The sequence below is a fragment of the Atractosteus spatula genome, chromosome 8 (assembly GCF_055471065.1).
Source record: "Atractosteus spatula isolate fAtrSpa1 chromosome 8, fAtrSpa1.hap1, whole genome shotgun sequence".
NCBI classification, from domain to species: Eukaryota; Metazoa; Chordata; class Actinopteri; order Semionotiformes; family Lepisosteidae; genus Atractosteus; species Atractosteus spatula.
The window spans coordinates 8,503,596-8,516,209 of NC_142713.1; the positions used below are offsets into that span (position 1 = coordinate 8,503,596).

Sequence of the window (12,614 nt, forward strand, 5' to 3'; positions counted from 1 at the left end):
TCACCCATAGAGAGTGTAGATGAACGTGGGTGAGAAACAGGAGACCAGGGTCAGACTAACAAAGGTTGCGAGGTGGAGAGTAGTGAGAAAATAAGTCGGACAGCTACTCTGCTTCCAAGCCCTATAGATGAGCATGAGGAGTTTGACGTTGGCAGGAAACCTGATAGGAAGCCAGTACAAGGACTCCAGGACAGGAGTAATGTGATCACTTGCACTAGACCTTTTCAGGAGTCTGGCTGCCGAATTCTAGACATTCTGAATTTTGTTCAGAGTGGATATAGACACTTCAGTAATCAATTCTAGAAATGTGTTGACGACTTTGTTAAACAGCTTTTCAGCTACAGTGAGAGACATAGGCCATTGTCTCGCAATATTCCTGAGGTGGAAGAATGCTTTTTCAGTTTCTTTTTACACATAGGCCAAATGTCAAGTCTGGATCAAATATCACTTCCAAGTTCTTCATCTTTGAAGATGAGCCTGTCTTGTGTTGGCAAAATTATCAATGGTGCATGATGGTGTATTAAAAGTGTAATTACATTTTGAAGCTAGTAGCAGGATCTGTGATCAGTGATCAGTAATTGAACTTGTCAAGTGTGATAACAAATGTTATCACGACTGTGCTGTTGTTTTTTATTATTGTGGAGAGTTCCCTACCACAATGTTGGCGTTATATGGCTTATAGGCCACACTGGTGTATCAGCTGGACTTTCTTGCAAGAAATGATTTGATGGGTATTTTTATCCTTTGAAATATTGACTACAAAGGAGGCTGTGTGGCACTGTTTCTTGGAAACTGCAGATGCCCCTTTTTGAATTGCTCCAGATTTATTTTGGAAGAAAAAACCCTATCAACAGCTGAGTTGGAGGCATGACTTCCACCTACCCATTCACTGAAGCCCAACCCACTTCACACCTTGCCCCCCACCCCTGTAAGGGGGTTAACCTTACAGTTATGCAGTCAATGAAGCAAAGCACCAAACATCCTATCATACAAAACGGCAAAAATGACAGTTGCAAGAGTAACTTGTCAAAAATATCCCAGACATTGACCAAAGGTCAAACAGCATAAAAACAGAAGGAAAATATATTGTTACAGAGTGATGAAAGGGGGGTGTAGGGCAGTGGGCTGGAGTTTATATTTGCTTTATGCATATAATGGCCAATGTTTCTGTCAGGATGTGGTGTTTTTTTTTCTTTTTACCTGCTTTCTTCTTTAATCAAGGTCTCCAAGCCTTCGTGGCACAAACAGTAAGACACTTTCAACAACTTTTAAAGTGAACTCTACGTACTGCAGTGTAAAAGTGTCAAACAGTATAACCCAAATATTCTGTTAAAAGAAAATACAAAATTTAACAGTCAGTCAATTCAGTCAGACAGTGACAGTCTTACTTAAGATGTTTAATTAATCAAATACAAAATGTATACCCTTGTTGTTATTTGGTGTTGAAACTTTGGATAGATGATTGTTAAAACAGACTTTTTGGTCTTAACATAAGATACTAAAACAAATGATGGCTCAGTGTTAGGTACTGGAAGAGAATAACACAAAAATGTACCCGTAAAAAACAAACTTTTATTGTTATTTTAGGAATACATTAGACTGCTGTGCACAGCACATACGTACAAAAATAGAAGGAAAACATTTCATATACATATTTGTTTAGAAACAAATTATCAGATAATTCTGTGTTTCCTACAAATTTACAATAATAACAAATCAGTACTAAGGCAGAAGGTGAGGTATATGTTAACAAAAAAAAGGAAATTTGAGATGGCACTCTTCTTCAGTGCAGGAATACAAAATTCTGAGGAGATATAATGTACAAAGGCTGCTCTTGAGTTTGGTTGCACTCTCCTTCTTACACATACTGTACACACACTCCCTCGTTTTGCCAGTATGCTGTTCAATTGTCAACAAAAAGTCATTAAATGTGGGATACTTAGTGGATATTAGTGGTGCAGATAAAAGTTACTTAATTAAAGCCAAAGGTTTTATTGAAAATGTCCCCAAATGCATAATAATCCCTTTTTGTCCCTGATCTACTCAGCAAGCATTCTGTGGCACCCAGTGGCTGTACTAAGTTGCTACACTTTCAAGCACCTTTTGGAATAACAGTAAAACAAACTCTTTATATTGTGTGAAGAGAGTAATTGTACCACAGCAGCAGGCACAGTTATCATTTTTATCACTTTCGGGCACAATCATTGCTTTCAAGTCACTGGAACAACGTCAACAACAGAACAAGTTCTTTCAACTTTGAACTTGGATTAACCTGGGTGGCCTTCTAAATTGGGAGTGTCCCTGAAAAACAAGGGAAAGAGATCAACTGGAACACCACAACCCGCCATTACTTTGTTTTGACCTCTCATTTTCCACAGTTCGATAACTCATTAGATGCCCTTCTTTTCACATTCACCACTAATACCCATCAAACAGCCTACAAGAAACAAGCGTTATCAGAGAAGAAAATGAATTTGTGTCTATGATGCCTTGTCCCAAATTACCTCAAGCTATTATGTCTGAACGTGCTTGTAATTCCAACTCAATTATTTCATCACACTAACATCGACTTTCCTGATTACAGTCCACTTTAAAAAATTCACCATGACACTTGCACTCTCTAGTGTTTTTTATGTAGTTATAAGCCTTACAAAAAAGCTTTTTTTTATGCACCAAGCCAAGAAGAAACTTCACCTTTTTGTTTAATTAGTTCACAGTGCAGGGGGATCTCCATGAATGATGTGAAGCAAATCCCTAATGCCCTCTACCTAATGGGACTTTTTAAAGAAAAAAGTTTGCTCATACAATTCAAGGTAATTTCACATTTTCTACAAAACGATCAAGCAGAACCCAGCAAAGTCTCATGCTAACGGGCTGTAGGACATTGTAATGAAGCCTTTTACAGGACTTGCTACCCTTTTCTTAAACACCTCTGCAGCCTCTTGAGAGACTTATGAACCCCGAACTACTTTTACAGATGAAACAGCCAAATGACAGCAAAATTATCTTAAAAAGGGTGAAGGGTTCTTTCCAAAATTTTAAGAAAGGTATTTCAAGTTCCACATAGACAGAGGCATCAGGCACAGTGCTGCTTTCATGATTGTTTAAAAGTAAATGCATTGAGCAGCATTTTTTTTACCTGCATGGGAAATCCAATCCACCCGCCTGCTATAACAAAACCCTGATAAACTCCACACTGTCAAAGACATATCCCGCGTACAAATGTTGAGGCACACAGAGCAGACCAGCCTGAAAGCTTTTCAATTGCATTTCCTCTGAGTTCGGAACATGCGCAAGGATCAGTATTCTAAGGTGCCCTCAACTGTAACTGTAACAAAGTGTTGCAGTACCCTGCCGAAAGCTTTTAAAATCAGTGGAGGTATGACAGAGCAGAATGAGTGCTTTTCTTGTTTTTGACACAAAAGGAGCATCGACACAGATCAATAAAAATAATCGCAAAATCCTAATAGCCAACGTAGTACCCTTATGCCATTTTCAAAGTTCTTCTTCTGTTTAAATGTCCAATTAGAGATACAGGATGCAAAACTATTGGTGGGGGGGAGACATGTGACTTTCAGGGGACATCAAAGCCATGTCTCCAGAAAAGAAATTTGATTCCGTACACATAAGATATTTTATTGCATGTCAGAAAACGTGACACAGTATGGCCTGCTAATACTTATCTTGTAACGTTCTTTGGTAATTTATTTTCAAGCCACCCCAGATTTTAACTCAGGGAAATATCTGCTGGGTGTATCTGGGGTGTGTGTGAACTCAGCAGTCATATACTAGTAAGGAAGGTACACCCATGGATACTCTTTAAGCAGCCTTTAGTCTTTTGACAAGCAGGTAAGCATATCCTTCTCACATTCAGCTGAAGGTGCAAGGCTGTCTACGAAACAGCCCCTGAATTCCGTTTGCTCATTACTTGTAATGCATATAGGCTGTGCACAACAACTGAACCATGAGGGTCTCAGTGTGTTCATGGATGAGTCTTACACAGTGTCGGGGAAAAAGGCTGAAGTTAATCCCTAAGACATAGCAGCGTCTAGTAATGTTATCCCTGCAACCTGAAGAGCTAACCCTTGAGCTGCAAGGAATGGGCAGTGCTTGCGTGAACAGCTCTGACCTTGTACTAAAAATGGTTTAAATGGGGAGCGAAGCACCCCATTACTGCAGGAATTTCAAAGCTCCTGTGAACCGGCCGTTTTTATAGAGACAACCGAGCGGTGAAGTCTTCTCAGGTATTTGGGAAGGAGCCTCCACCCCTGCATGACTAGCATTCTCCTGGGGTTAAACAAACAATGGGCAGTGCATGTGGTGTCCCATAAGTCTCTTCTAGATTAGGCCTTTTTTTTTTCCAGTTCCAAAAAAGAACAGCTATTCTGGGCAAAGAACAGCCTTTGCATGCAAGTACAGATAATGCATGTTACACACAGCCCGGTTGTCACTGTCACTGATTTGTATCGAAATAAGCACTCCCCCTATATAGAGGAGGTTATTATTCCCACAACACATATCCAGGCCTCAGAATTAATGTCAGCCCTTGGCAACAGCTTCTGCATCTGCAGCTAAGCCTGCCGGATAGTGCCGTGTTTCTGAATCTGCTGTTTTATCAGCTTGGCATTGTATTGCATACACGTTATCTCAGTGTCATGGCTGCTTCTGTGTCTCTAACCCCTTGAGGGCTTCCTTTTAATGCATTTTTTTTTTAGAATTCAAGTATTATCAATTCACATTCTTTACAAAATCACACTGTTTTCCTATAAGTTTCAGCACCCACGCGACGACACATCTGCCAGTTCCCTAGTGGCAGGAGTATGAAAGGACCACCGAGAACTGGCAGCCAGTCTGGGATTGACACCCAGACATTGTCGTCCAAAAAAAAAAAAACAGCTTCCGCAAATTATACTAGATAAGAAGTAAACTGAAAAGCAAAAAAGAAAATGTGTAACACGTCTGCTTTTTTGCTTGACGTTCTGAGAAGGAAATGGAACCCAAGTGCCAATGTTTGAAAAGGCTATCCGAGAGGTCCGTTTGGATGAAACAGAACAATGTACTTTTCTTAGTGTGTGTATATATACTGTGGTTGTGGATTTTCGGTTATCGACATATTAAAACTGGTGTTTGGTTTCTTTCATGAAGGTATTGCTCTGCTCGAACAGTCCTGAACAAAAGTACAGCTCTCTCGTGGCGATTCAAAATGATGATTTGGCCAAGATTTCCTGGAAGTTCTTCATAGCAGCAGAAGAAATGCGTGGCTGAGTGTCAACCCTATTTCTGACCCTTGCGAGTGTGTTAACAGTGTGTTGGCAAAAATCAAACCAGCCCAGTTGGGGAACAGGATTTCCCCTTAAAACATTGAAGAAAAAAACTTACAGCCCCCCAGGGGTTAAGCAGCAGAAAAGTCAATGGAAATTCTATTCAGCGCAACTCCATATATCCTTTCCAATTATGAGGTTGCTGTTTGAGGTAATAAAAAGTATCCATTTCACTCCTAAAAGCTAAGTATATTAGTCATCCCAATGACAGGGTTAAGTCTCTACCAGTTATGGCAAGCACCCATATAAAGTAAAGAGGTCATTTAAGCCTCTTCCCTGTAATATATAATTATAAGCAGCAATATTTGGCATATACAAGTTCTAATACAAAGTGTACTAACCAAATATACATATAAAAGACAAAATAAATACTATCATAAATACCGCAGTTTTGCAGTCAGTTTGCATGTTAATGTTTACCTGGGAGAATATTCACATGTGCAAAATAATGAGTTACTGTTGGTGCTTTCCTCAGATTCTGGGAAGAAAATGCGTCACGGTTATCGCTGGCGAGACCTTGTTGCCTCTCTTCACCCGTCCGTGCTTGCTAAGTGCTATGTAGGCGCCGCCATAGACTGAAGACTCATAGGCATTGTAGTTATTGGGCAGCAGGATTTCTTTGAACTTGCACTCATCTTGGAAAGTGGCCTGCGTGGAAGAAAATAAAAACAGTCAGTCAGTCAGTGGGAGACGAGCTTTGCCTTTCATAATGAAAAGAGCAGTACGGTGGCGTGTGCATGTTTGTGTGTCCAGTGCACTTATTTTGTTTTGCATAATCGACCCCAGAGATGTCCACTTCTGATCCCGGAGAACGCCAATTCAGTATGTCCTATAACTCCCCCTATATCACTTGTTTCTGTAGTTAGGCAGCACTGGAAGTTAACAGGTTACTTAATCAAAAAATCAAGGTAACTCTGGTCTTTGAGGGATAAAAAGACATTCAGATTTCTGTCTTACTACCTCTTAAGTTACTGGAGTTCATCACTTCCTTAGTTTAAAATGATTAAATTATTCCAGGTCTTTAGTCATCGGATGGGGTTTTTTCCGGAAATTAGGAGTGGACACATTCAAAATACATTCTAATTCTCTGTCATGCTGAATAATTTTACCTATCTTAATGATGAGCTGTGAAGTAGCGCTTTAAATTCATCATAGATGCCCATTTTATTGTATTATTGCTTTTTGTGAATTATGATTTTGTGAAAGTAAAATCAAAGACATCGGATCCAGAAAATGAACCTTCATGGTAGAACAGGTCATATACACATACAAGATTCTAGAGTAGGTTGAACTCGAGTGTATAAATGAATGCCTGGAAAAGATAAGGACGTTTTTATGCTGTGTACAAGATTTAAGTGAAATTGAAAGGATTGAAAAATCACTTGTTTCAGGACAAAAGTCTTTCTGGGGCTGGTCGGCAAAAAAATTAACAATGGTGACCGATGAAAAGGGACTTTAGGTCCTGGAGCAAAATTCTAATGATTTAATCCTTGTGTAGACATTAAGAATAAACATACAGTATAAACATTATATACAAAATGAATGTTCATATAGCTTATCTTTTCTAGCAACTTCTGTGTGCTCTTATACACACTCTTAACCCTGAGAGCTGGTCCTTCTGCATATGCACATACATGACACACACGTATTATGACTGCCTGAGTGTCATAACAAATGGCAGCTGGTGCCAATCTGTCTTCTGTCACTCTTTCTCTAACAATAAATCTCTCTTTTCTGCTAAAGCTAAAAGTCCAAGCCACCTGTCTGAGTAATGTTATCCGGTTTTAACCCAGGTGACATGCATATCTCCAATTCTCTGTGGCGTTTCTGAAGTACCCTGTCATTGTCACTAACACCACATCTTGATTTTCTCTGAGGCTATGCGTCCTTGCCCTTCCGCAAGCTTATCCCAATCGATTTCCAACATGTAACTTTGCACTACCCCTCAGTTTTTCCATTCTTGTATGTAGCAATTTCCTTGATATATTGTGACTTCCTTCATTTTTTCCTTTACTACACCTTTATCTACTTCCATAGGCTTTACCCTAATTTCACTGTTTTTTACTGTGCTTTTACCGTGTAATAACCCAGTTACAGTCTATCTCAGCTACTCAGAATCCTGTTAACAAATTTTATCAAATTGTTTTCCAATATCAAATGCTGTGAAGCACAAAGAAGCATAGTAATATAGAGCTGTTATTTTTTATATATTATGTCATCATAGAAAGTCTGAACTGTACGTTTTAGTTTGGTCAATTCCAGATAATCAAAACTAATAAAAGTATCAACTGTATCTTTTACATTATTAATAATTAAATTGCCTAAAACATTAAGAAATTGAGATGCCTTATTTATTTAAATCATCAGTGAATCAGCCATATGCCTTGAAATAAAAACCTTGGCTGTAGATTTAAGCTACGAGCCACAGCAGTTAATGTTGGTAGTTTTCAATAAATCTTCTTTAAGATCAGTCCATTAAGACTGAACCTATAATATAAGATTAAAAATCTAAAATAAGAAAACATCGATTAATTTTCAGATAAAACTACATTGGATTACATTTTTCAGCCACTCTGGTTAATGTACAGTATACAGGTGGACGTTACAATGTATTAAATATTGTACAATTGGTACAAACTAAATTATAATAAAACAATTTTGACATGTTTCATCAAAGAGGGCTGAACTTACACGAGATCCGTATCTTAAAAGTAAAATTTCTCATTCAATGACAACCATTTCTGAACAAAAAACTGGAGTCATTGGGTTCATGGGTCACAGACGGACTTCAAGCATTGCTCAGAGAGCAGATATGTTAACAAGTCCTCACCATTTTTATTCCCCAGAATTCTAGCAGAAACTAGCAACAGTTGCGGGATGAGCCACTCATAAATTAACAAATGACTGACTTTTAAGCCAAAGGTTCCACTAGATTGACAAACATATAGTTATGCTTGGCTTCTGGAAGCAAACTGAAAATTCTACAGGGCAGTTTTAGATTAATTTGGCAATATTCGTCCAATTCATGCAAGGATTTTTCAGTAACAATTCTGTATCTTAATTTATCACGTGTTTATACTTGAAGCAATATTAGGTTTTCCCGATTCTGACAAAATGAATGGAATCATGTTTCGAATATGTAGTCCACATTTTAACTGTACAAATTCCTGTGCTAACTACAAAATATCCTTGACACTTATTATAATTGTCTTTATTTATTATCACTTTCTTTCATTGCAAACTAGAAAGAAAATAGAGAATTCTAGATTTCTAAACTGTCTTAATTTATTACTGGGAGGCAGCAATTTTAGAGCTGGGTCCCTAGGTTCAATTCCAGACTGGGGATGCTATCTGTGTGGAGTTTGTATGTTCTCCCTGTGTTCGTGTGGGTTTCCTCCGGGTGCTCCGGTTTCCTTGCACAGTCCAGAGACATACTGTAGGTCAATGAACTTCTGGGAACATTGGTCCTGGTGTGAGTTTGCCTTGTGCCTGTTGCTAGATAGGCTACACATCCATTGCGTCCCAGTATGGGTTATAAAATGGATGGATGGAGCTGTCTGTTATCGGCTGCTGGTGCCACCTTTCTCTTTCTTTCACTTCCTACTATTATGTTATTAACAGAATAATGTTGCCCGGAGTGGAACATATTATGCCCCAAATTTGTTTTTTGTCACTAACATACAGTAGGTCACAATGGCCACATGTACTGTCCTGTAAAAGTGTTCCATTTTGTTTCTGTGAGATCATGTTTGGACTGAAAGAGATCATATATACTTACATGTTTGTTACTTAATTATCAATGACACGCCTTTACCAAGAGTGTTAAGGCCTTGTTGCTGTACTGGTGAGAGGTAAAAGACATAAAAAAAGAAAGTAAAAGGGGACAGTGATATGTAAGAAACAGAGTCTTTCAGATGATAAAAATGAAGATTACCAGCAAGCTATTCTCCAGTACAGGTCTACTGTAACCTTACAGTGTGTGTGTGAGGGGACTACCTATACAGTCACACAGAGACTTGCAGCGGTATTAACTTTGACTGGGTACATCAGAGCTGTCTGGGGTCATTGGTTGTGTGCTTAGCAGATTTCTTAGAGAACAGGGGAAGGAAAGTGAAAAAATAGTATCAGAAAGTTTATCAGTTCATGTGATTTCTTATCTTGTGACGCTATCCATTCATTCCTGGTGCAGTAAGGGCTGTAGTAATCTTGATGAGAGCACATTGTTTATAGCAATCCAGAGAGCACACACACAGGTACAGTTCAGAGAGACAAATGAAACTAAGCAGCTTGTCTTTGTAATGTGGGAAACGGCCGAGAGAAAACAGAAACAATGACAACATGCAAACTCCACACCAGATGTACCCCGATCTCAATGCAAACTCAGAACCCAGGAGTTGTGAAGCAGTAACTCTATCCACCACACCACTGTACTGACCCTTCTGAATTCATGAGCCCATAAATTAGGACAATATTCATAATTTGTATTGTCCTGAAATTTAGATACATTTTAGTATGAATAATGTACATATTTTACATCTAGCTGTACCTAGATACAGTACCTGTCCATACAAATGATTGTTGGATTCCTCTTATGCTAAAATGCAAAAATCTCTATTTCAGTCCAAAGCTTAGCGTTTAGGTTTTCATTCAATTTTTTTTTTTTACTTTAAAGCTGTGAAGGAGCCACACCCTGACTATTTACATTCATTATATATATATTCATATATTTCATAAACTTTATAAATAAGATACAGTCTTTATCATAAACACTGAATGAGGTGATTTGGGGAGAATAGGTCAACTATTAAGGTTTTTAAAACACCTTCCTCTATTCAGTGTGTTCACCTTGCTCTTTCATGGTTTCTCAGTTTCTATTCCACCTTACCTGCAGCAAAAACAGTTTTGTGATCCCCTTCTCAGAATTAGAGAAAGACAAAAGGAGAGGGGATGCTAATACACTAGTATGACATTGGACAAAAGTACTTCAGCTCCTTGACTGACACAAACACAGCTATGCACTGTTTCAGTACCAAAATCTAAACTGTGGCTGAAGCAGTCCACAAAACTACTTCATTGTAATCATTGTAATCACATGTAATGGGCTTTGTATTAGAATATTAAGTAACATCTTGTATTGGACCTTGGTAAACTTACATTTTACTTTTTTCTAGACTTATAAAGCTTATTTTGGTACATCAGAATAAGACATTTGTCTCAATGTAATGTTAGGGATACAGCGATCCACTTTTAAATTTGAGTTCCCTCACTTATTTTTATGCACATTAAGCAGGCACATCATAAATAATGAATATCGATTTTTATTTATGCAATACACTTCACTGTATACAAGTCATTTTGCTAAACCTTAGTCAAGAATTTAAAAAAAAAAACTGTGAACTCATGGTCAAGTTGTAGTGTTTCTCATCTATTTGAATTTAATTTTTCCCCACACAAATTAATTAATACATATTTTTACCATGCGTATTTCTTTCCTTGAAACTAGATATAATGAAGGTGTTGTTTAAATAAAAACGTATGATTAGTTTGTCCCAGAGTAGCTCTGCAGTAACTACAGTATGTGAAAGCTCAAGGTAGACATGCACTTTGGCAGTTTAACACCTACCGTTCCATACAATCTTCCTTTGTTATTCATTGCCACAAAGAGGTCACTTCTCATCCCAAACAAGCTAACCACTCCTCGTTCTACAGTTGAGATTTCTAACAGACCTAATTAAACAAAACATCAGATGTTACACATTGCAAAAGAAAGACGAAGCGGTATAATGCAGAGTGACTCACAAAAGTGAGCATGCACTGTACAGTTAGGGATGTTATAAAGGTAAGGAGTATTGTGATTAATATCTTGCTACCGGGAGGAAAAAAAAAACTACGATATTTTTTTTTTATCCAAAGGGTTTAATTCCGTTAATGACAAGTTACAGTTTCAGGCGTGCATTATGACGCGTTTCTGGGCCAGTGGAAGGAGGCAGTGTAAAAATAAATTGGCGTCTAAATTCGTCCAAGCATTCATGTCGTGTTTGAGCCTGGAAAGATATTTAGCACTGATTGATACTGGGTTTTTTAATAGATTTGTCTTTGGTTTAAAAAGACACCCGCGGTCTGCCAGTGGCCCATTTAAATGTCATGCAAATAAGAATACAGGTGCTGCATATGTCGATAAGTACTAATGAATGCTCATGTTATGTGTTGTCATTTGCATGACATTTCTGGATGCAACTCACTGTACTGGTTTTCATTATGTACACCGCTTATCCTTCCGTCCGGGAGGATCTGAAGGTGAAACCCGATTCCCACGTTGCAGTAAAGCCTCCGCACTCTCTTGATACCCAGCAAATAGTCTCTCTCCCAGTTCAGTTCTGATCTCTCCCCCGAGATCCCAAGAATGGAGCCGGAGGACAGAGTCTCCCATCTTTTCTCCAGTAACGTTCCATCAGTCCTGTTTGGAATCGGATATGATGACACAATCCCCACCAGGTGTCCCAGGAGAAGAATCGCAGGCAACGTCCAGTGAGTGTTGGCCTCGTAGGACATACTGATGAGGAGTCTTTGCGCAGTGCCCATCCGGTTTACCTTCGGGGCACGTGGTCAGAATTAATGGCCCTAAAAATACCACTCTTCTTGTTTTCCTTCCTTCGGCATGGCGGCAGAGGCTTATTTTTGGAAGGCAGATCAGGGTTTCGGGCATGAAACGATAGCCCGAGCGCTGTGTTGGAGTTGGAAACGGAGAGAGAGCGGCAGAGTTTAAGTTGGTGACGATTACCATGTTTTGAAGCTCCGGTCGGAGAGGGTGCCAGGCGTCCGCATCTTTTTTTATGACATCACGGTGACTTCTGCGCGGCCCCCCATCAAAAGTAAAAGTTGCAAGCCAGCAAGAACGGCAGCGCTGATCAGCAATGCCAAGTCTTCTGGGAGTTCGGATGAATGCTGTCATTCCACGTGCGAGAGGAGAGAGAGGAGCCTCATTGGATGGCTTTGAGCGATCATGGGACATGATGGGCACTTTGGAAGAGCCCAAATTGGGCCGGTGGTCATATGCCTGACAGGCTGCTTCCTTATTTAGAAAGAAGGTGTAAAAACAGTCCAGTGGTCACCAGAGAGCAATGATAATCCCGTAAGCAACTTCCTGTGCTGTTTATCCAGTAAGTTTACATTAGGATACTTAACATTTTTCGCTTCTGGAAAAAAAAAAGTGTTCAAATTAGAACTTTAGTTAAAATCACTGTCTTGGAACGCGTGGCTTCAAGGTATTTATGGAATGTCACATACACTGCA

At 39.0% G+C, this 12,614-nt stretch overlaps 1 protein-coding gene across 1 annotated transcript; it reads right to left on the minus strand.

The window, feature by feature from the left end:
• Positions 1 to 1,554: 1,554 nt before the first annotated feature.
• fgf6b (fibroblast growth factor 6b) lies at positions 1,555 to 12,253 on the minus strand. The gene is made up of 3 exons (XM_088924328.1): positions 11,564 to 12,253; positions 10,945 to 11,048; positions 1,555 to 5,969 (listed from the first exon to the last, which is right to left on the minus strand). Exons 1-3 carry the CDS (start codon positions 11,901 to 11,903, stop codon positions 5,793 to 5,795), a joined length of 621 nt encoding a protein of 206 aa, XP_088780454.1. The 5' UTR covers positions 11,904 to 12,253; the 3' UTR covers positions 1,555 to 5,792.
• Between the last annotated feature and the right edge of the window lie 361 nt (positions 12,254 to 12,614).